Source organism: Dermochelys coriacea, chromosome 3, assembly GCF_009764565.3.
Source record: "Dermochelys coriacea isolate rDerCor1 chromosome 3, rDerCor1.pri.v4, whole genome shotgun sequence".
NCBI classification, from domain to species: domain Eukaryota; kingdom Metazoa; phylum Chordata; order Testudines; family Dermochelyidae; genus Dermochelys; species Dermochelys coriacea.
Window position 1 is genome coordinate 137,290,711 of NC_050070.1, and position 24,844 is coordinate 137,315,554.

Genomic DNA, 24,844 nt, shown 5'->3' on the forward strand with positions numbered 1-24,844 from the left:
TGGGGTGCCCAGATCTATTTTTATTGCTTGCTAAATCCTAGCAATATTTCATATTGCTGAGTAAATTTGTCTACTTTACTCATAAGGGCCCAATCTTGCGCGGTCTTGAATGGTCTAACTCCCATTAAAATCAGCATCTTGCAAGTTCAGGCCTTAAAAAAACAAAGTTCAGAAAATAATCTTAACGAGTTGCTGATCTTTTAATTTCTACTATTATTAGGGGTGTCTTTCATATTCAGCCCTTAATGTGATGAGTCTAAACTGGGGTTCTCAGCACAAATTTTTTGATGGCCTCAGAATACAGCCACCAGCAAGAGCTGGTGGCCGCTCACACACTTTTTTCCTAAAATACTTAATTAGCTTTAGGAAAACCTAAAAAAATAAGTATGCACGTATACATGCCCAAATCATTGTAATTTATTTATTGCTAGCTAATAAATCTATTTATAAAGTGCTATCAACAAACATACACGTATCACTTTTCACAGCAGACTTACTCAGCCCTGGCAACCCTGGGGACAAATTAGGTCCTGGATGGAGGCCAGGGGAAGCAGTAGGGGATTAGAGCCTGAATCCCTGCTGCCATAACCCAAAGCCTCATGGCCAGAGGACAGGACTCAAGGACGGAGCCCAAAGCTGTGTGGCCAGAGCCTGGGGACTGCTGCCATGCAGCCAGAGCCTGGGGCTGGAGCCCAAAGCCCTGTAGCCAGAGCCTGCCTCCTCTCCACCCCAGGGCTGAAGCCTGGGCCCCACTGCCCCTGGGAAGGTGGGGAACTCACCGGCTGCCTGCACCTACAGCATTGTGCCCCAGGTGTCTCCAGAGGGGGTCTGGGCCCAACCCCTGCCGGTGGCCCCAGTAATCAACACCAAGTTGGTGCATCCAGGAGCAACAAGGAGGGGGAGAATATAGCCTAGATGTGCATATGTAAAAGGAAAAACTGGTGGTGGGAAGTGAAAGGAATGTTTCTGTCTGGGATTTTTATTTTGACAGTTAAGTTACCATCTACGCTTTGGGCAACGTGTAGCATACAGAAAAGGAGTACTTGTGGCACCTTAGAGACTAACAAATTTATTTGAGCATAAGCTTTCGTGAGCTACAGCTCACTTCATCGGTTGCATTACACTACACATCTAACTAACATGGGTATAAATAGCAGTGTATAAGGAGTGACATTGCATAGGTGAGTAGAGTATAGACATACTAGAACCTTAGGATATTGTTCTGGGCCAAGGTGTTCAAAGCACCACAGGCCTGGCAGGAGTACTCTGAAAAAACGAGGCTTACACACAGCTTTGAGTTATTAGCTTTACTGAAGGTTAGTGACACACCCGCAATGGGGACTCCAAGTGTTGCAGATCTCACTTGACTCTGCTGAAACAGCGGCATGCTCCATTGCAACATCAGTGGTCATGCACCGTGCTTCAAGGCTTCATTTCTTGGGGTTCCTATAAAAGATGGCAGTGTGCCCACCTTGAAATCTTCCTCTCATACCTCATCTCCTCTCCCAAGATGCAGGACACATCCATCATCCCAACCTCAACACTTCACCTCAAGGCCTGGCTACTCCAGGGCTGAGAGGAAATGAAATGACCTGGATTTTTTCCAAAACCTCATGCAGACAAAAGAGGCATTACTCCACACACTGGATGTTCAAAGAACATTAGCTTTCAGAGGACAAAAAAGAACAAATTAAAGCCAACATCGCTGAAGGCCATCCTACTGCCAGGACAGCCGCGAGGAGGGAAGGTTTTAGCTCATCAGGGGCCAGGCGTAACACTGTGGCTTTAACTGATTTTGTCACCGGTACATCGTCCGGCCCCATCTCCCCACCCGTGGCGACGGCCCAGGCCATTCCCAATTGACGGAGGGCTTGCACCCCTTCCGGAATGGTCTTCCAGGGGCGGGCCTGTGCCTCCAATTCCCCCACCGAGGGGTAGGCCGCCTCCACTGCAGCCGCCAGCCAGCGGTACAACGAGGGGCTTTCAATGTCTTGTCCTGCGGCCGCGGCGGGTTCACCAATTGTGCACGTCCCTGAGAGTCTTGTGATAGGATGCCAGCTGTTGAAATTCATAAGGGAGCAGCAGAACCATGTTACCTGCATTGTCCCAGGCCCTCACGAGCCACTGCAGGGCACTCTCCCCGGGCTCCTGTCGGAACGTCTTCACAATTTCCTGCAACTCACTCGTTTTAAATGTGCGTAGGAGTTCTGGTTGTAGGGCGCCTCCTTGCACCCGCAACTCCCGGATCGGGTGTGCCAGAGCCACGGCAGGGGACGACTCCTCCCCCTCTTCCGAGCATGAGGAGTCCCAAATGTTCCCATCCCAAGTCTCGGGGTCCCAGGAGGGGGTAGCGGTCACCGCACGCACCTGGGCTGTGGTGACTGGCTGCTGCCCGTGCCTGAGGCACCTTCCATTCGCTACCCGGGCAACCAGCACTTCGCAGTGTCGTGTCAGCTCCTGGGCTCTCTCCGCCTGGGAGGTGACAATGTCTTGAGCCACGGCACGAGACTCCGCCTGCGCTGTGCATTCCTGAGTCTTCCCTTCCAGTGCCCGCTGTAAGTGGAGCACCTCCTCATTCTGGGCCTGGACGGTGGTCAGCGGGAGCCACCCTAGCTCCCCCATCGCCCGCCGCTCCGCCCCAGAGCACCGGTTCGCTCGTAACCGTTGTAACCCCTTTACCAGCTGCACGGGCGTGACCCCCGCAGCCTGTTGAAACTCCGGCCAGTCCGCCAGGGCACCCCACCCGGCCATAACCCGCGCTACCGGCCCCCAGCGCTCCATCGGGGGGCCATCCTGGTAGGCGCTGTAGGGACAGCGACGGCTTCCCCACTTCCCCTACCTTCGGCCAAAGCGGCATTGCTTCTCAGAGTACCCTGCTCACTGCACCAAATGTTCTGGGCCAAAGTGTTCAAAGCACCACAGGCCTGGCAGGAGTACTCTGAAACAACGAGGCTTGCACACAGCTGTGAGTTATTGGCTTTACTGAAGGTTAGTGACACACCTGCAACGGGGACTCCGTCCCAGGCAGAGCTCCGGTGTGCTGGGTTCCCTGCCTCCGTGACTGCAATGCTTGGAGTCCCCGTTGTGGGTGGGTTACTAACCTTCAATAAAGCCAATAACTCACAGCTGTGTGCAAGCCTCGTTGTTTCAGAGTACTCCTGCCGGACTTGTGGTGCTTTGAACACTTTGGCCCAGAACAGATATATACCCTGCACAGCTCTCTATACATCCAACTAGTGTTCCCCATGTGTACATTGCTGTTTTTAGCAGTTAGCATCCTGGTGCCTCCCCACTGGAAGAAAAGGTTCCAGTCGTGGAGGAAAGGCTCTGGCAGGGGTAAGGAAGTGGGAAAAGGTTCTGGCAGCTCTCCCTTGCCAGAACCTTTCACTGTCCCGGGTATCTACAGCCTGCTTTTCATTGCGGCATGTAGCTGTATGTACCCTACGTGCTGCCACCACCAGTGTAGACAAGGTATATGTGTGTGTACGTGTGTCTGTGCAGGAGTGTGTATATGTGTGTGTGTGTGTGCGCATGCACTTGTCTGTAGCTCAAGCCCCTGCTCCTTGCCATCCATACTATAGTGCACAGCACACACCATATTGTGGAGTTTATGTGGGGAAATGTACACACAAGAAACTCTGTGCCTGTCAGGCCCCTGTTTACCACTGTTGTCTGAAACCGCAGTGACTTTTCACACATGTTGTTAGATTTAAACCAAATCTTCTTTATAAAAATTATCCTCTACCTATTGTACAAAAGAGTCTTCTGTTAAAGTTGCATTCTGTCACCTAGACTCTTCAAAAAGAAAAGGAGTACTTGTCGCACCTTAGAGACTAACAAATTTATTAGAGCATAAGCTTTCGTGAGCTACAGCTCACTTCATCGGATGCATTCAGTGGAAAATACACTGGGGAGATTTATATACACACACACAGAGAACATGAAATAATGGGTTTTATCATACATACTGTAAGGAGAGTGATCACTTAAGATGAGCCATCACCAGCGGGAGGGGGGGGGGGAGGAGGAGGAAAACCTTTCATGGTGACAGGCAAGGTGGGCCATTTCCAGCAGTTAACAAGAACATCTGAGGAACATTGGGGGGCTGGGGTGGGGGGGAGAAATAACATGGGGAAATAGTTTTACTTTGGAAAACCTTTCATGGTGACAAGTAAGGTGGGCCATTTTCAGCAGTTAACAAGAACGTCTGAGGAACAGTGGGGGCTGAGGTGAGGGGGAGAAATGGGTAAATAGTTTTACTTTGTATAATGACTCATCCACTCCCAGTCTCTATTCAATCCTAAATTAATTGTATCCAGTTTGCAAATTAATTCCAATTCAGCAGTCTCTCGCTGGAGTCTGTTTTTGAAGTTTTTTTGTTCAAGGATAGCCACTCTCAGGTCTGTAATCGAGTGACCGGAGAGATTGAAGTGTTCTCCAACTGGTTTTTGAATGTTCTAATTCTTGATGTCTGATTTGTGTCCATTTATTCTTTTACGTAGAGACTGTCCAGTTTGACCAATGTACATGGCAGAGGGGCATTGCTGGCACATGATGGCATATATCACATTGGTAGATGCGCAGGTGAACGAGCCTCTGATAGTGTGGCTGATGTGATTAGGCCCTATGATGGTGTCCCCTGAATAGATATGTGGACACAGTTGGCAACAGGCTTTGTTGCAAGGATAGGTTCCTGGGTTAGTGGTTCTGTTGTGTGGTGTGTGGTTGCTCGTGAGTATTTGCTTCAGATTGGGGGGTTGTCTGTAAGCAAGGACTGGCCTGTCTCCCAAGATCTGTGAGAGTGATGGGTCGTCCTTCAGGATAGGTTGTAGATCCTTGATGATGCGTTGGAGAGGTTTTAGTTGGGGGCTGAAGGTGATGGCTACTGGCGTTCTGTTATTTTCTTTGTTGGGCTTGTCCTGTAGTAGGTGACTTCTGGGTACTCTTCTGGCTCTGTCAATGTGTTTCTTCACTTCAGCAGGTGGGTATTGTAGTTGTAAGAATGCATGATAGAGATCTTGTGGGTGTTTGTCTCTGTCTGAGGGGTTGGAGCAAATGCGGTTATATCATAGAGCTTGGCTGTAGACAATGGATCGTGTGGTGTGATCTGGATGAAAGCTAGAGGCATGTAGGTAGGAATAGCGGTCAGTAGGTTTCCGATATAGGGTGGTGTTTATGTGACCATCGCTTATTAGCACCGTAGTGTCCAGATTTGGATCTCTTGTGTGGACTGGTCCAGGCTGAGGTTGATGGTGGGATGGAAATTGTTGAAATCCGGGTGGAATTCCTCAAGGGCTTCTTTTCCATGGGTCCAGATGATGAAGATGTCATCAATGTAGTGCAAGTAGAGTAGGGGCATTAGAGGACGAGAGCTGAGGAAGCGTTGTTCTAAGTCAGCCATAAAAATGTTGGCATACTGTGGGGCCATGTGGGTACCCATAGCAGTGCCACTGATTTGAAGGTATACATTGTCCCCAAATGTGAAATAGTTATGGGTGAGGACAAAGTCACAAAGTCTTCCACTGACTTACTGAGGAAACTACAGTCCATCGGTGATCTTCCCAAAAACACCATCCTAGCCACTATGGATGTAGAAGCCCTCTACACCAACATTCCACACAAAGATGGACTACAAGCCATCAGGAACAGTATCCCCAATAATGTCATGGCTAACCTGGTGGCTGAACTTTGTGACTTTGCCTCTACATGCCCCTAGCTTTCATCCAGATCACACCACACGATCCATTGTCTACAGCCAAGCTCAATGATATAACCGCATTTGCTCCAACCCCTCAGACAGAGACAAACACCTACAAAATCTCTATCATGCATTCTTACAACTACAGTACCCACCTGCTGAAGTGAAGAAACAGATTGACAGAGCCAGAAGAGTACCCAGAAGTCACCAACTACACGACAGGCTCAGCAAAGAAAATAACAGAACGCTACTAGCCATCACCTTCAGCCCCCAACTAAAACCTCTCCAACGCATCATCAAGAATCTACAACCTATCCTGAAGGACGACCCATCACTCTCACAGATCTTGGGAGACAGGCCAGTCCTTGCTTACAGACAGCCCCCCAACCTGAAGCAAATACTCACCAGCAACCACACACCACACAACAGAACCGCTAACCCAGGAACCTATCCTTGCAACAAAGGCCGTTGCCAACTGTGTCCACATATCTATTCAGGGGACACCATCATAGGGCCTAATCACATCAGCCACACTATCAGAGGCTCGTTCACCTGCGCATCTACCAATGTGATATATGCCGTCATGTGCCAGCAATGCCCCTCTGCCATGTACATTGGTCAAATTGGACAGTCTCTACGTAAAAGAATAAATGGACACAAATCAGACATCAAGAATTAGAACATTCAAAAACCAGTTGGAGAACACTTCAATCTCTCCGGTCATTCGATTACAGACCTGAGAGTGGCTATCCTTGAACAAAAAAACTTTAAAAACAGACTCCAGCGAGAGACTGCTGAATTGGAATTAATTTGCAAACTGGATACAATTAACTTAGGCTTGAATAGGGACGGGGAGTGGATGAGTCATTATACAAAGTAAAACTATTTACCCATTTCTTCCCCTCACCTCAGCCCCCACTGTTCCTCAGACGTTCTTGTTAACTGCTGGAAATGGCCCACCTTGCTTGTCACCATGAAAGGTTTTCCTCCTTCCCCCCCCCCGCCCGCCTCCTGCTGGTGATGGCTCATCTTAAGTGATCACTCTCCTTGCAGTGTGTATGATAAAACCCATTGTTTCATGTTCTCTGTGTGTGTATATAAATCTCCCCACTTTATTTTCCACCGAATGCATCCGATGAAGTGAGCTGTAGCTCACGAAAGCTTATGCTCAAATAAATGTGTTGGTCTCTAAGGTGCCACAATTACTCCTTTTCTTTTTGTGAATACAGACTAACTTGGCTGCTACTCTGAAACCTAGACTCTTCAGAACACTTACCCACTGGAGGGGAAGGGGGAGCAGCATTCACAATCTAAAGATAATCACTTTCCAGTTGATATATCTCTTTCTCAATAAGGCAGAAGAAAAGTCTGTTGTCATATACTGGAGTACTTAGGAAAGCATTAGGGCTCTCTTTCTAGCAACAGATCTCCTGTGTATTGTGTCATTTTTAAATTTGCCACAAACCACTTTGAAATGGTTTTGTACTTAACAAAGGGTTTAGAGGTTTTAGATTTAACACGGGATGCAAACCTCCTGAGGATTTGGAAATTGCAAACATTAACCAGTACTTTATGCAATAGGAACATTTCCAAATGCCTTATCTTATGTCTTTTTGCCATATTTAAAGCAGTTCTGGATTTTTGATTCATGACCAACTCTCCTAGCTGTAAAAATGGGTTTTTATGAGTTGAACTCCCAATTCAGAACAGATTTTACGATTCCATCAATTTAAGTAATACTGGTTTCTTCCTGGTTTATTAGATTTCTCCAGTTTAAGTCAAATTCAGAGATGATATGTAAGATGGTGTAAGTTAGATATAAAAGAGTCTAAATGAAGGTCATTTACTTGTGAGGAGCCAGGAGATGGCATAGGTTCAGAATGGGGGGAACCTATTTTGGCCCACAAAATTATATACTTCCTCTTAGATGCTTTTCTTGCTACTTCCTTCCTTTGGGCCATTGGACTGAATTAAACCAATTTAGACTCCTATACACTGTCTCACTGGACAAATTCAGAAGGGATATGGTAAGGGAGAGTAAGTTATACTTTAGTAAATGGATGAGGTATAAGGGAGGCTAAAATGATGTAACATACACACTGATGGATCCGACCAAGACTCCCTTAGACTCATCTCTGAATTGGTCTTATGATTTGATATACTGACAACAGAGGAAAGGAGTACTTGTGGCTCCCTAGAGACTAACAAATTTATTTGAGCATAAGCTTTCGTGAGCTACAGCTCACTTCATCAGATGCATTCCATCCGATGAAGTAAGCTGTAATGAGCTGTAAGTGAGCTGGAATGCATCTGATGAAGTGAGCTGTAGCTCACGAAAGCTTATGCTCAAATAAATTTGTTAGTCTCTAAGGTGCCACAAGTACTCCTTTTCTTTTTGCGAATACAGACTAACACGGCTGCTACTCTGAAACCTGACAACAGAGGAGCTATCATGAAAGAGCTGCCTGACTAACTCTACCTTGAGGGTTAAGTGTTAAGGTTGCCTGTCACCTTCAGTTATATGACCCTTTTTTCAGTTGCTTATAATTTTTCCAAACTTCAATTGTTTGGGCTGCATTTATCCAAGCCTTGTATGTGTCTCAGGCAGAATTTGTTTGGAAAATCATTAGTCAGAATGGTCTGCTGTTCCTGAGAATGAGGCTAGGGAAAAGTAGTGTTTTGTTCATGTTAAAGAATTTGGAGAACCTTTTATTTGAAAATAACGAGTACTCTTAGGCTTTGGAGCAGGGGCTTGCCATTTGGCTGGAGGGATGGCCTTTGTGTCAAGGCTGTGACTTTTTCCATCCTATTAAAAATCTGTCCAAGTTTCACTACGTTGTAAGCTTTTGAAAAATTGTAGTATGCACATGATCCGTAGCAACTTTTTTTAGCAGCTATTTTCCCTGGTGATTCTGTCCTCACTGAACATCCCCCAGTGCAGGGCTGAGCAGGACTTCCCTTGCAGTTGTAGCTCTGGACTGCTGTGGGCAAAGCCAAAGTCGGACACAGGAACTGAGAGCAGGGAAACTGTCTCTCCTATGCTGTCTGTGTCACCCCTGCTGGATTGGGTTGGGTAATGTGGAGGAAGAAGCTTCCTGATTTCAAGGGATAGAGGACTGGCATATTTTGGAGGTCAACCTAAACCAGTGAGAAGTGGTTACCTATTGCCCTGAGTGCCTTAAAATGCTCTGTGATTGTAGTTGTCTGTCTGCCGATGCTCCCAGCCAATATATGAGCATGCACGGAGTGTGTCTGTGTTGAGCACCCCTCTATCCAATGCTCTTACAGTCAAGACCTTGATCTGCAAGGGCAGTTGATTAGGATAAACAAGCCTGAGGGAAGTAAAACTAGGACCTGAGTCTGGTAGGAGGGAGTGGGGACTAAGTCTGGTACTGGCAAGCAGGGGGAGAGCTGGACAAGTGTGGGACTGAGGAGGCAAATGGGGACGAGGGGTAGACTGAGATTGGATGAGGAGTTGGGATTGAAACTGGGAGTGGCTGGGTAAGTAGCCTGGGATTGAGGATCAATGGGATGGGGTAGGAGGTCAGGAGAGAGGGGAGACCGATCTGATGAGGAGCTGGGATGTGGAATAAAACTGGAACTGGCTCTGCAAAGAGACTGGGACAAGAAAATGGTGGAGGGAGAGAGACCGTGCTTGGATGAGGAACCTCAGGAAGGAGCCTGAAATTGGGAACTACAGGGGACAGGGAATGTGGCAAGATGGGAGACTAGAGGCAAGGTGGGGAGAGACAGACAGATCAGATGAGGAGTACGGGGGGTGGGAGGACTGAGAATGACTTGGAAAGGAGACTGGAACTGGGATGAAAAGCCTGAGGAGTGGAGACTATGACTGGCTAGGTGAGGAGAGTGGGATTGGGAAGAGATGGAGTAAATAGGCAGAAGAGTTTGTGCCCAATAGAGCCTACTTTCTTTTAAAGCCTAGAATGGAACCCAAGATCTCTTGAGTCTCACCATTACTCTTGTCAGCAGAGAAAAAATACTACATGAGTCTGTAATTAGAATGTATTGTAATGCACCTGCACAAGGGGGAAAACTTTAATCTGGCAGTTCCTAACTTCTGAGAGCTTAATTTTGCAACCTTAATAATGTTCTTTTAAGCAGGATTTTTGCATGTAATTTACTGGTGATGCAAATAAAATTTGAACTAACCGTGGATGAAATCCTCTTTCTTAAATGGATGAAAGGACCTGTTGAACTGAAATACATGTTCATGCAGACACTAGAATGGTGAACATAGTATGGAAATCGAAATTGAACTGACTAGGACAAATACATGCAATTTGTATTGCGCTTGTGTCCAAAGAACCTTAGAATGTTTTGTTTGACTTCCCCATATGAACAAGATTGACACATTAGCCGCCAACTGGGCATCTTTTTCTCTTTTTAAACATTTCTGCTTCAGCTGCTTCAGTGTCATTGTGCTGCTACATTTTGGCTGAGACTTGCACTGATAGACCTGGCCATTTGTGGCACTTTTCATGAAACGTTCTACTAAATTCCAACTGAGGCATATCAAAACCACTCATCTAAATTTCTCCTTAAATTTCAGCTGGATACGGTATTCAGTTCATATTCTAAACTCTTATTTTGTGTTGGTAGGTAGAGATAATCAGCTGCTGCTGTCCACTGCCAGAGGTGATTGCATAGACATAGACCAGTGGTTTTCAGTCTTAAACAAATAAATCAAAGTGTGCTACCAGTTACTCACACCTTTTTAACTGTAAAAGGTTCTGCTTACTGTCACTGGACGACCTGAACCTGTTTATATTGGACACAACCACTGACTTCAAGGTTCAGTGGTGATCAATATAACTTTGAATTCCTTTTGTATCAAACACAACCGTTCTGTCTGTATGACAACTGAAAAACTAAGTCATGTGCCAGCAATGCCCCTCTGCCATGTACATTGGCCAAACTGGACAGTCTCTACGTAAAAGAATGAATGGACACAAATCAGACGTCAAGAATTATAACATTCAAAAACCAGTTGGAGAACACTTCAATCTCTCTGGTCACTCGATCACAGACCTAAGAGTGGCTATCCTTCAACAAAAAAGCTTCAAAACCAGACTCCAACGAGAGACTGCTGAATTGGAATTAATTTGCAAACTGGATACAATTAACTTAGGCTTGAATAGAGACTGGGAATGGATGAGTCATTACACAAAGTAAAACTATTTCCCCATGGTATTTCTCCCCCCCACCCCACCCCCCACTGTTCCTCTGATATTCTTGTCAACTGCTGGAATTAGCCTACCTTGCTTGTCACCATGAAAGTTTTCCTCCTTTCCCCCCCCCCCCCCGCTGCTGGTGATGGCTTATCTTAAGTGATCACTCTCCTTACAGTGTGTATGATAAACCCATTGTTTCATGTTCTCTGTGTGTGTGTATATAAATCTCTCCTCTGTTTTTTCCACCAAATGCATCCGATGAAGTGAGCTGTAGCTCACGAAAGCTTATGCTCTAATAAATTTGTTAGTCTCTAAGGTGCCACAAGTACTCCTTTTCTTTTTGCGAATACAGACTAACACGGCTGCTACTCTGAAACCTAAGTTTCCCTTGTTTCGCTTAAATTTTGCTTTCTAATTTCATCCCATTATTTTTGGTTATACCTTTTGTAACATTCCCCCCCGCCTCCACCTCTCAAGTGGAATTGATAGCTTTTGGACATTGATACGTGGTAACTGTTCTTGATAGCAGTTCTTAACATAGAGCGGAGTAGAATAGCAGAGTCAGGGTCTGCTCTCTGGATCCAAGACCAGAATTTTCCCCTCTGATAGCAACAGTTTCCAGTCTCCAGGATGCCATTGTTTTGTTCTATAAAAAGCATGATGATTTTGTAGTAAACTATGCTAATCAAATTGTCATCTTTTTTCATGCCCAAAAGATATTGTGTATCAGAGCTCTGAAAGCAGGGCATTAAACTATAGTCTCTGGACTATATGAGAAGCCAACCAGCCATAGAATAAACTCATGTAGTAACTTTTAATACAGTGTCCTAATTGTAATGTGTGAGCATATCTTCACCTTTTTTGATACTGCGAGTAATATTGGCAGACTCTTCTTGCACATTCTTTAATCCATGCCAGGTCTTATTAACAGAATGTCAAAGGGCAGATTGCCCACTGTGTACATGGACATGCATATGAAATGTAACCTATTTTCCTACCATGGGAGAGGACTGAAATTTTAATTTCACAGATTTCACTCCAACTCCTAGATCATTTAGTTTTTTCAGGCAAATGCTGTATATGGCCACCCTGCATTTAAAACTGTGTCCCAACCTAATTTTATTATGAGCCTATTAACTCCCAGCTAATCATCCAGTCATGGCTAATTAATCACTTCTCCTGGTTGTCCTATTTAAATAAGACTTGTTTTTCACACCACTGAACAGGAAGCTATTGTCTGATTTTATTTCCAGGGTAGCCTGTGTACAAAGGGGAAAATCTGACCCACTTCCTCGGTTACTTAAGGCTCACTAGAAAGTTGAGTCAGTTGGATTCCTCTGTGGTGTTTGGGGAAGGGGGCAAAGATGTGAGAAAACCCTGTGTGAACTCCCTGTATGCAGCGAAACACAGTTAAATGACTTTCTATGCCTTTGTGATAAATGAAGTGTGGGTGGGAGGTTGCTTCCTTTGATGGACACCCAGCCAGTTAGCTGAAAAATCCCTCTTGGTAGCTGTTCTCTACTTTCTTTACCTGTAAAGGGTTAAGAAGTCCCCCAGGTAAAGAAAAAAAAAGTGGGCACCTGACCAAAAGAGCCAATGGAAAGGCTAGAACTTTTTAAAATTGGGAAGGAAACTTTCCCTTTGTCTGTTGTTCTCTCTGGGCTGAAGAGACAGGCAGCAGGAATGCTGTGTAAAGTTTGAACCAGATATGAAAACCATCAGATCATATTGAGAACTAATTTTAACTACCCAAATATGTAAGTAAATTAGGAATGTTTAGGAAGACATGATTAGGTTTATTTCTGTTTATTTTTTAAGGCTTGTGGACTCCTCTGTGCTAACCTCAGATGCTTTTATTTGCTTGTAACCTTTAAGCTAACCGCTAAGAAAGCTATTTTGGGTGCTTAATTTTTGGAATTGCTCTTTTAATCTTGGAAAAGACTGAGTTCCAGATGTATTTTCTTCCTTTTTGTTTTTAATAAAATTTACCTTTAAGAACAGGATGGGATTTTTGATGTCCTAGGAGGTTTGTGCATGTTGTTTGATTAGCTGGTAGCAACAGCTAATTTCCTTTGTTTTTTTTTCTCAGCTGTTCCCTGGAGGGGGTGTGAAAGGGCTTGAGGGTGCCCCACAGGGAGGAATCCCCAAGTGCTTCTTCCTGGGTTCAGGTTTTTTGTTTGTTTGTTTGTTTTTTTTGGCATTTGGGTGGTGGCAGCGTTTACCAAGCCAAGTTCAGAGAAAAGCTGTAACCTTGGGAGTTTAATACAAGCCTGGATTGGCAAGTATTAATTTTTAACATCCTTGCAGGTCCCCACCTTCTGCCCTCAAAATGACAGAGTGGGGATTCAGCCTTGACAGTCATAGAATGGAGGAAAATGAATGGTTTGGGAAGGGGGCCAAGTATAGCTGATAATTTTATGAATATTTCAGATCTGTCTGCTAACCTTTGTCCTCACCACAGATTTTAGGGGGTCATGTCCTATGGATGGGCTAGTCCTGCTACTGCAGCAAGGAGAAGGAGGTTAGATCTGTTACCCCACCTCTGCCCAACTCTAGTTGGGCCACCACAAATAGCCTGCTTACTTGGGTGAATGTCTATGATTTAAATTTAAATCCATCTTTTTTTCACAAATGTGTTCTGTTTTGTTTTGTTTTGTTTTAAAGCCACTCATTTCGTAATCAAGTCTAAAGAGCACGTGTTTAGCTCTGCATGCCAGGATTTAGCCACATTACTCCCACTAATGGTAACAATTCATGTGATCAAATCCCAGTATAGCAGCTCAGTGCTTGGCTGTGTTTGGCTAGCTCTCTAAACTTTAAACAATGGCTATGCCTGTATCCTCTCTTTCACGTAAAACCTGGATGTTTTGTCTGAAATGTACTTTATCACTTTCTCTGTGTAGAAGACTGCTTTTTTGCATCTCTTCATAATTGTTTTAGCAAGAATGATTTTGTAGAGGAGACTTCTGAGGGTTTGGTTGAGCAGTGAGAGGAATAGACTTTCACCTGTGTTTTCTTTTAATAACACCCACCCCCCCTGCAAAATAATGAATATGAAGACTTTATTTGCAGTGTGCAGTACCCAGTTGCCAAAATTGCTGTGTTCAGTTGAAAACAGTGGAGGATAGGAGTAGGTTGGATTTATATCTGCTCTCCATTCTTCTCTGTGGTAATGTCCACAGTTCTGTTACCATAGGTACTTCAGCCTGGGAGACAGAACCAGACCTTTCAGTCTTTAGCAGCAGGGGAAAGTCCCACCTCATGAAGTTCCCTCCAGTTTTTAATGCTGTCACAACAGCTGGAAGCTCAGCCAGCCCTTCCTGCTGCAGAACTTTTCTCAGAGAAATTCCAAACTTTTGTTCAAATCTTAGACTAACAAGTTCGGTGTCGGTCTGATTCAAAGCTGTAGGGAGATTGTCTTCTCAGTTCTGCTTCCTGTTGTGAAGTGTTTGAAGAGGCTGATGCCCCGTCGAGGGGTGAGTTGGGCCGAGGAAAGACACAAGCAAAAGCAAGGGTCTGCATATCCTGCTTCCCCCTGACTAATTGAGTGTCTTGCTGGGGAGCTCAGTTGGTTCTGTGGGCAAAGTTTTCCCTCATAGCCCAGTCTGGGTGGGGTTGCCTTGGCTTCCTTCCTTTGGGAAGGAAAGTAAGTGGATGGGATTGGAAAGGTGCTGGCTCTGGGCCAAGGAGCTCCTTCCTTTCTCCATGAGGGGAGTAAAGCCAGAAGGGCAGCATACCAGATGGAAGATCTCCCTGTAGTCTGCACCAGCTACCACACCTCGAACTGCGGTGTTCAGCTGCGCTTCATTTCCCTGCACACCACGGGGAGAGGGGCACATGATATAGCACAGATGTTGCCAACATTAGAAAGAGCAGTAATGGGCCTCTGCACTAGTCCAAATGTAACCGGTATTGCTACCCAACATAAATATGGCTCTTTTCCCTGGTCAGGGTTTTTGCATTTCTAAACAGGGGAGAGCTTTACCTTAAAGAGTGGACTCTTCATGATGCAGGCCCTTCACGAGCAGCTGAGTACAGGCAGGCATTACCTCAGCCCCCTTCTTCAGGTGGTATCAGGCCAGCAATAAACAAACAATTACGAACTGCCATCTAACACTGCAAGTGCCCCCATATGCTTTCACAAGGAACACTAATATGGGTGGACAGGACAGTGATACATAGCTGGGTGCAGGGGGAAAAAAGTGGTATTCAAACCTGTTTCATGCAGGTTTATGGGGTTTGATTTCTAGCTAGTGATATACTGGGAAACATTATGGCAAGATGAGGCTATTTAGAGTCAGAAAAGTTGACATACAATCCTGACTTCTGCAGGATACTGTAGAAAGGAATACAGTCGTATGCCAGACTGAAGCATTCCAATGAAGTGCAACAAGAAAAAAATACCTCTTTTCAAGTCATAGCTAGAACAAGTGCAGCGCTAATAGCTCTGAGGCAATAGAGGGCAGCTGTCAGAATTAGACTTCAGATTGAAGACTGGGAACAAAAAGAGCTACCTATAGCTTTGATCAAATGACAGTAAGAATCATTAGGAAAGGGACAGATAAGAAGACAGAAAATATCATATTGCCTCTATATAAATATGGTATGCCCACATCTTGAATACTGCGTGCAGATCTGGTTGCCTCATCTCAAAAAAGATATATTGGAATTGGAAAAGGTTCAGAAAAGGGCAACAAAAATGCTTGGGGGTATGGAACCGCTTCTGTATGAGGAGAAATTAATAAGACTGGGACTTCTCAGCTTGGAAAAGAGATGACTAAGGGGAGAGAGATAGAGACCTATAAAATCATGACTGGTGTGGAGAAAGTAAATAAGGAAGTGTAACTTTCTCTTTCTCATAACAGAAGAACTAGGGTCACCCAATGAAATTAATAGGCAGCAGGTTTAAAACAAACAAAAGGAAGTACTTCTTCACACAATGCAGTCAGCTTGTGGAACTCTTTGCCAGAGGATGTTGTGAAGGCCAAGACTATAACAGGGTTCAAAAAAAGAACTAGATACATTCATGGAGGATAGGTCCATCAATGGCTATTAGCCAGGATGGGCAGGGATGGTGTCACTAGCCTCTAGAGGTTTGCCAGAAGTTGGGAATGGGCACCAGGGGGTGGATCACTTGATTACCTGTTCTCTTCATTCCCTCTGAAGCACCTGGCATTGGCCACTGTTGGAAGATGGGATACTGGGCTAGATAGACCAGTATGGCCATTCTTACATTGTTATGTCCAAGGAGGGTACCCTATGAAACTGTGGAAGAATTACAGGAACAGCGTTACCCCATTCCCTGTCTCAGCAACCTATGGAGGGGGTTTTATTCATGACACGAATAAAATCATCCATCATCTACCTTAGATCGGAATATTACAACCCACTCTGCATCTTATTTCTACCCTCAGAATTGGGGACAAACAGAGCAGGGCCCTCTCTGAAACAGCTAAATAAATTCTCCCTGGAGGCTTACCTTCAAAGCATTCCCATGTCACCTTTCTCAGACAATTATTTTTGTTTTTCAGATGGATGGGAGCCTTCCTTTTCTCCCATCCCGAGCTTTGATTATTGCCATTTGATTTTACATGTGCTCCTGGAGTATCCAGGAACATGATAGCAAGAAATATTAGCTTTAGGGAAGAAGAAAATTCATCTATCTCTTCCGAGACAATTTTTTCTGAATAGAGTTCAGTACAGAGACAAAGCTGAAACAAACACACACACACACACACTTCTTGGATTCAGGATGAACACTCACATGGTGCCAGAGAAATCAATCCTAGGCCTGGGCTGAGGATGAAGGCTACCAGATACCATCTCAGAAGAATGTTAACAGAAGATAAAGATGGCCATAATGGAAAACAAGTAGCATCACAGAAACAGAAAATCAATTCTTATTGGAGCCTGTTGAGACTTCTGATATCACACAGAGGCATGCTTCAGTATTCTAGAGTTCATATGAGTTCTGTCCAATAATTCCAGGTCACGCCTCTGCATCCCACTCTATCTCATTCATTAGAAGAGATCCAGGTCTAGTTGTATATTCTGTACTCTCTCACCCAGTGAATGCAGAGAATCAGTTTTTTTAAGGGATCTTCCCAATTCATGTCAGGGAATGGATACCAAAAAGAGAGAGAACACAACATCCACCAGCTAGAGCACAATAGTACATTGACATCTTGAAGCAATATCCTTTCTAGAGATAACAGACCTGTGTAGGTCATGGCAGTCAACATGTCTGAACGAGTTTTCATAAATCACTAGGAAGAATGTGATCAGCCTTACCTCTGAGAGAGAAGTTCCATCGTGGGTGGAGCAAAGTTTTCCTCTCTGAATGTGTACTTCTCACTGAGGAGGAGATGAACACCACAACTTAAATTGTAGAAAATTGGATTAGCAGAGTGACTCCTACACCCAGAAATATCTTACTCATGGTAAGTCAGTTTGGTGGGCTGGTTCTTGATTGGTTTGCATCTGGAAACAATAAAGTGCCCTGTTGTTTCCCTGTTTCAAGACCAGGAGGTGAAATGGAGAATGACCTCTTGCAAAATGGGCAAGGTCCCTGCTACATGTCTTTTCACCTTTTCCACTGCTACTCACAGCAATACAAAAGATAGGAATGAGACAGGAGCAGTGATACTGTTTATGCCTTTCTGGCTGAAGAGACTATGGCTTTCAGGCTTGATTAACTTAGAATTGAAACTTTGGATTTCACAGCGGTCTGCTGTTACAAAACCTGTCCTTCATCTGAGACCTGACGGATTTAAAATGAATACTTGGGTGATATGGTGATTTCTTTCATGCACTCCAAAAGAGATGCCAAGAAATAGAACTTATTCCATTGGCTGGTGCAAAGTCCACAGCTAACTACCATGTTAAATCAGTGAAACAGCCTTAAGTTCCTTCAGGAGAGCTTTATTGTGCTTGTACAAGCATGTGCAAGCAAAAGGTGAATACTCTGTAGTTTGCTGTCAGTATGGTCATGAAGAGAAAGTATTGTATGAATCCTAATATTATATGCTTCATGGGAGTATCAACCTTATTCCAGCTACAGCTGTGTAGAAAAACATATATATTTGCCTTGTTGGCAGTTGTGAAAAAAAAATCACTTGGGAGGAACTGAAAATGAATTTTTTAAAATTTTTTGGTGAATTGAAAATTATTTTTGAGTTGAATGAAATATTTTATTTTGACAAAACTGAAAAGTTTTGTTTCAATTTTAATTTTTAATGGTTTTGATTTTTTCATGAGAAACAGACATTTTGAAATAAAAAGTCACTTTGAACTGAAAAATCAAAATGTTTCATTTAAAAAATGTTGAATTTTTTTTATCAAAAAGTTCAGCAAAACTGACTCATGCTCAAAGTTAGTGTTGCTGAATCTGTATTTTCCACTGACAAATTTTTTTTGTACAAAAAATGTTGTCCAGCTCCAATTCCAACCCCACAAAGTAATAGAATATAACCCTGGACCTCATTCTGCTGTTTATAGCACTACACATATTGAATTCCTGCAGGAGGTGGTCATATACCTGTCCTTAGAGTAGACCTCTTGAAGGTGATTATCTCCAATCAGATGATTTTATTTTTAATTTGCAGGTTGGCGTATTCTCTAGTGGACTAGTACTGTACTTCTAATTCAGACAGATAGTCCTCATAACTATAATAGCATTCATTCCCTACATAAATTCAAGAAATATTCCTTTGTCAGTTAAGCATTAAAATCCAGTCCTTAGGAGCGGCAATAATCTCTGGGCAAAGTACTCTTATCTCCTGTTTTGGTATCTGCTAGCTGGCCACATCTACCTAAGTTCATCAAATTTTGCATAGTGGTCATCCAGTCTTAGCTAATGCTATTTTCTTTCTTTTGGCAAAAGTTGTAATATAGACATTAGAGTCTATGTAACACTACTTATATTGCCTTCTATATTTCATTGGGAATTTGTTGTCCTGTGTAATAAATGATAGAGAAAAATGTCAATATTTACAGGCCAGATTTTTAAAAGTTAGGATCTTAAGGCAGTACTGAGGCATTTACATAATTGGCTTGATTTTTGAAAAGTACTGAGCCTGCAGCAGCTTCCCTTGACATCACCAGCATTAGAAATATGGCAGCATTAGTGTAGAATGGCTGCTGGTGTGTTTATCACCATGCTGTGAAAAATATATTGCTATATCTACAGTAGAGTGATTTCCTGACCCTACTGAAGTCAATAGAAGTTTGACCATTGACTTCATTAAGACCAGGATTTCACCCCAACATTCTCACTATTTACAACAAGAATGAGAGGCTCTCCTAGAATAATGAGTGTATGTAATATAGTTTTAGTGATGATTTTGCCTGAGTAAGGACTAAAAGCTGTAGGATTTGGCCATAGTTAAGAATGAAGGGTTTCCAATGGAAGGATGTGTATTTTTACACTAGATTAAGGGTCATTCCCTCAAAGGTAGGTGCAAGGGGTGCATCCACAAAATTGCCCATGCGCCATTATGCTTGCAGAGCTTGATATACATATGTGTACAACTCAAACAATTGCACTCCTAGACCAATTTGTACAGGTCCTTTTTGCATGTTCAAAAGCCTACAAGTACTTGCAAAGGTAGGGTTTTGAGAGCATCGGTACATGGGTACAATGTGTACTGCAGCCTCTGAGAAAGTGGTCTAAAATTAAGCTTGACTCTTGAAACTGTAAAATGTTTTTGCTATCTGCTAAAACAAATAGACAAATCAGCAATAAGGAGGCAATTGATTAATACAAGTAATAATGCATCTTGAGCTTTAAGTGGATTCACAGCCTTCCCAAAAACAATTCTGGCTGCCCAATTCACTTAAGTAAATTTTGGATTAGCAGGAAAACTTCCAAAAGAACCATGGCAACATGATATAGCTTTAATTAATTTAGCTGTCTCTTGCATCAACTTCCCATCTGATTGTGAAGCAAAATAGCACATACGTACAATTTCAGCATAAGGGATGTCAAGAAAACAAGATGATGAATGGCAAACTCTCAAGTGAAATTAACCTAACTACTCCTTTTCATCTAGTAAGATATCTTTTGTCTTATTGCTTTCTTTTGACTTTAGGTATTACCTGTTTTTTTTTTTTTGTACAGCATGATCATTATTTCTTATTCATGTTAATTTATTTAAAAACATAGGAAGCTTAATTTTGAAAGGATTTCTCTAATGTTGACTGCAATAGATAATAAACTCAGGGTTAAGGTAATACATATTGTCGACAATACATAGAATTGTCATAATGGATCTTAGTTCAAACAGTCAAAATCCCAGAAAACTAAGAATGAATGACAAGTTAAAAGTTGTATAACAGTTTCTCTTCTCCATTAGTGGAATGTGGTAGTGTTGGAAATCCAGAACTCTCTATTAACTGAAATGATATATATTAAAAAAGAGAAAACATTTGATTTTTATTGAACAGTTTTTATAATAAAACCTACATTTGGAGCCTGAGCGATCATTATATTATCGGGATTCCTCAGGTAATAAGGAACTGAAACATTTTTGTTTCAAATTACTCATATTTTAACTAAAGCATCCAGTAAAAATTATGAAGAACTACTACAGTGATCTCCGTTAATAAAAGATCAGCAGCATTAGTTAGGAGTAAAACATTAGGACATATGATTTACTGTATTGCAGTATTTTTTTATTCTAAGATAAGGAAATTCAGAGCTATCTTAGACATGGTAATTTGGTGAAATACTAATTTTTTTTTATTGACAATCAGTGTATTTCAGTAGACAGTCCTTTGTCTTTCTGAAGCTTTATAAAGAGGGCCCAAACATTTTCCCAGGTGATCATTTTTAAATGAATTATCATATTAAACATTGAAACTGATTGACTCAGTTTTTTCCCCCCTTACAAAAGTATAAAATGACATTTTTGTGTTTTGTTTTCTACTGTTTTGCACGTAATGTCCATTGATGTTGGGAATTATATGTTCCAGGTGACAGTGCTGGAGAGATTAGGGTTGCTATACCCTCACCTCATATTAGTTTTCTATCTAATACACCCCCTTAAAATGACAAACATTGGAGGGAAGCCATTATACCCTCTGAAGCAAAATGTGTACTGTTGTGGCTGAGCACGCAGAGGGGAGAACAGGCAGATTCTTTAGTGTGGAAGCCTGCAGCGTACTTCAGAATACAGTTAGATTTGTGTTCTAGAATGTAGTATTGAATTAATTCAACTCCAAATGAGTGTTAATCTTGTAGTTAATTATCAGACTTCATGGTCCACATTTTCGGCTTTCAAAATTTGAAGTACTTTGCAGAAATTAATATTCAGAAAAAAATAGCTGTTGGCATATGGGGGAGGAGGGGAGATAAATAGGCCATTTTTCTGAGCAGACACCTAAACAAAATATCTTAAAGATAAGATATAGCTTCTTACTCATCATCCCTGTTAGAGATTTCTGAAAATTTGAAACTGTGGTTCACTATATTCAAAGATATAGATGACTGATCTTTTGCTTTTTCTTTCTACAGCTAGTTGATGTGGAAAAATGGGTATGTGCTTCTGTCTTTTATTTGCTTGATCAAAAATATTCCATGTTTGCCATTAATTCTAATGTCTGTTTTTGATATCCTGTGTGCGTCATAACACTTGAACTTGCAGGGCTCAAAAGAGAGGCTATTACACCAGGCAGGATCTGGTGATTTCTGAATCATTTTTCCATCAAAAATCACACACAGAAATGATTTTCGTTATTATTTCTTTTGTAATTATTAACTTCTCTTGTAGTATTAAGCCCTATAAAATTCTGACTGTTGCCTTACAATTTTGAGCCTTGCTATCTAATGTTTTAACTCCATCCTGTAAAACCTTACTGTCTTTCCAATGCACACATTGTAATTTTGCAATGCATGGCAATAAGATAATTGTTAATACTGATAAATAATAGAGTCATTTTATGCAGCTCCAAATTCTGTGTGCTGAATATTTTAAAATGGTGAACAGCTGCTATAGAATATATAAATATAAATGGTTTATAGATGTTATGGGAAAAATCTCTCAGCACAAATGTTTTATTTTGTGTTCCAGACATTTCTTACTAAATATAATGTATTGAACTATTTCAAGAAAGCAGGGTCAAACTTTCAAAAAGTGGCCTTCGACACTAGTGTGTAATTCCTGCTTATGAAATGTGTTTCTCTGTTCCTTCTCCCCTTCTAATGGCTGGACCACATATGAGTTTGAATCTGATAAAGCCTTTGAGCTATCAGACTTGGATCTTTTAGTTCAGGCAGTTGAAGGCCATGCTTTTGATCAGATGTCCTAGGTCCTATCCCTGCTGCTGGTGCCCGAGTCAGGGCATTACAAGTGGCAGCCTGTATTAGGATTTGAGATGCAGGTCTCTGTGCAAACATGTGATATAATTTCCATATTAAAAATCCACTTGCACAAATAGGTTTTACTTGTGTAATTATCCTATGTAATTTTGATCATCTGCACACCTAGGGGTGAAGGTGTTTATGCACATGCCAATAGAAAGAAGGTAGAGGCCTTTTTGAAAATTTGGCCGAGAAAGTCTAAAGACCTTCATGATTCATCAGTCCTTAATTTTTTCTGCAAATAATCTGGAACATCTGTTTCAGAGTAGCAGCCGTGTTAGTCTGTATTCGCAAAAAGAAAAGGAGTACTTGTGGCACCTTAGAGACTAACAAATTTATTAGAGCATAAGCTTTCGTGAGCTACAGCTCACTTCATCGGATGCATTTGCTTCCGATGAAGCAATGAAATGCATCCGATGAAGTGAGCTGTAGCTCACGAAAGCTTATGCTCTAATAAATTTGTTAGTCTCTAAGGTGCCACAAGTACTCCTTTTCTTTTTGGAACATCTGTGGTATCCTGTTCCTGTATGTAAATGGGAACAACAGCAGTTGTATAGTTACACTTTTTATTAAGGTTCCATTTATAGAGGGTTAATACATATTTAATAGCTGGTTAATAAATATTAATTCAACAGGTATAGATTGTTAGTCTAATTGTAAGTGTATGCTTAGTATAAGGGTAGCAGAACAATTTTTTTGTGAGAGAATCTCAAATGCTTTATACAAGCATTAGTGAACTAAGTGTTGATAGGAAATGGAGTGTATTTTTAAATAGTGAGGGCCAAATGCTCCTATCAGGTTATCTCATATGACTCCATTGTTTTTATTGGCATTGCATCAGTGTAATTGAGAGGTAACTTGGGCCATGACCAAGGTCATGTTCTTATTAGTTGATTGGAATCTCTTGGTGATGTCACAACTTTGCACCAACTTCCGGCATTGTTTTCCCTGGCATAGTAGTAAATAGAAAAACTTTTTTCAGCCCAAAATACATTTTAGGATTTGGGATAAATACATTGTTTGTAATATGCCACACCAGGATATACCATATTAAGCTGTAGAAGCACCTGTCCTTGTCAGGGACAGATGAATGTATAGGCAAACTAGGCATGGCTAGGCTAAGACACAAATTCATGGGGGGACGGGGGTGGCAACACGTATCATACTCACTATGACTGGGCTAGTTATGGTATGGATCTATTGGGACTGGCAGCTCATCGTGCTGCTGCTCAGGGTGCTGCTCACTGTGATGGATGGGCAGCTGATCCTGTAGTTCTGCACCAGGTCTAGTTCTGCACCAGGTCTAGTCTAATCTAGTGCACCAGGTCATAACACCACTCAGTCAGATTTGGCTTGGCTGCACCTCCGGCATGGTGAGCACTGCCCTGAGCAGCAGCAAGATGAGAAAAATGGTTCCAGAAAATCTGCAGCCTGGCTATGGTGGGTGTACTTGCATGGCTGTTTGTTGTTAGCCATAAGAAAGTAGGGGCCTAGAATTCAGTGACAGGTTAATCTGGCCCTGGTCCTTGTGCTTTACAAAGCACTTGAGATGTGAATTGGAAGCCTAATAATGCACATTCTGACACTGTTTACTGCTTAACCAAAATAATAATTTTGGTTTATTCTTGAAGATATTCATCCAATTATAAGAATAAATCGGATATGCAAGCATTCTCCGTATTTCTGCTTTGGAGAAAAGTTTAATTCAAGTTGCTAAGTCCTTCTTTTTATAACATCAGAAATCTTGGGCTGGATCCTAATTGTGCCAAGCATGTGTAGCTTGGATGGGAAAGATAACTCTAAGCTATCTTACATCTCCCAGGATACTGGGACTGAACTGACCCCTGGTGAAAGTTAGATTAGTCACAGTTCTTAACTCAGTGCACCAATGTCTTGACCATCTCTGCTAAAGCCCAGTTGGGAATGCTTCCTGTCTGGAGGGTGTGGAGTAGGTGGTATAAAGCCAGCTGTGCTAGCTTTAAATCATTGTAAAATTCCTCTAGCTTTTGGAAAATCCCCTACTTTAGGGTAATTTAAAGTGGCTTTTGGACTGCTGGAGGTTGCTAAGAGGACTTAACGAAGGCTAGGCGTCTGGCCTTCAGTATGTTTTTTGGTGTATATTCTTTGGATTAGAGCGTGGTAAATAACTGATTTTTTTTTTTTTGCTTGGTTCCAAAAAATCTAAGGAAAACTTGTTTTCTCTATGTCCCCATGAGTATTGATTGTTATGCATAGTGGCAATTCATAATCTTTCATAATGACAATGAATAGTCATGGGGCTAGAGTGAGAGAATTACTTTACAGCGTAGTGGTTAGGTAGTCACCTAGGATTTGGGAGATCTATGTTCAGATCCCTGCTCCACTGATCTGTTGATGCCAATCCACTTCACAAAAACAACAAGAGACCCATACTATAACCCACCAGTTTAGGGCACTCTCCTGCAATGTGGGCGACCCAAGTCCAAATCCCTTTTCCACATCAGGCAGAGAAGGGAATTGAACCTGGGTGAATGCTCTAACCACTGGGGGTAAAAATTGTAAGGGATCAATTGCATTTGAATCCCAAAAAATGTTTTGGAGTTGAAATTATTTGGC

General features: G+C 42.4%; 1 protein-coding gene across 2 annotated transcripts in view; it reads left to right on the top strand.

The window, feature by feature from the left end:
• Positions 1-24,844, top strand: part of RYR2 (ryanodine receptor 2) — a 735,866-nt gene that overhangs the window by 228,483 nt on the left and 482,539 nt on the right. Inside the window, exon 4 of one of the 2 annotated variants that reach the window (XM_043511417.1) lies at positions 21,404-21,424. The exons of the other annotated variant lie outside the window; for it this stretch is intronic. Coding sequence (XP_043367352.1) covers positions 21,404-21,424 — 21 coding nt within the window. The remainder of the gene's footprint in view (positions 1-21,403; positions 21,425-24,844) is intronic. 2 annotated transcript variants of the gene reach the window in all.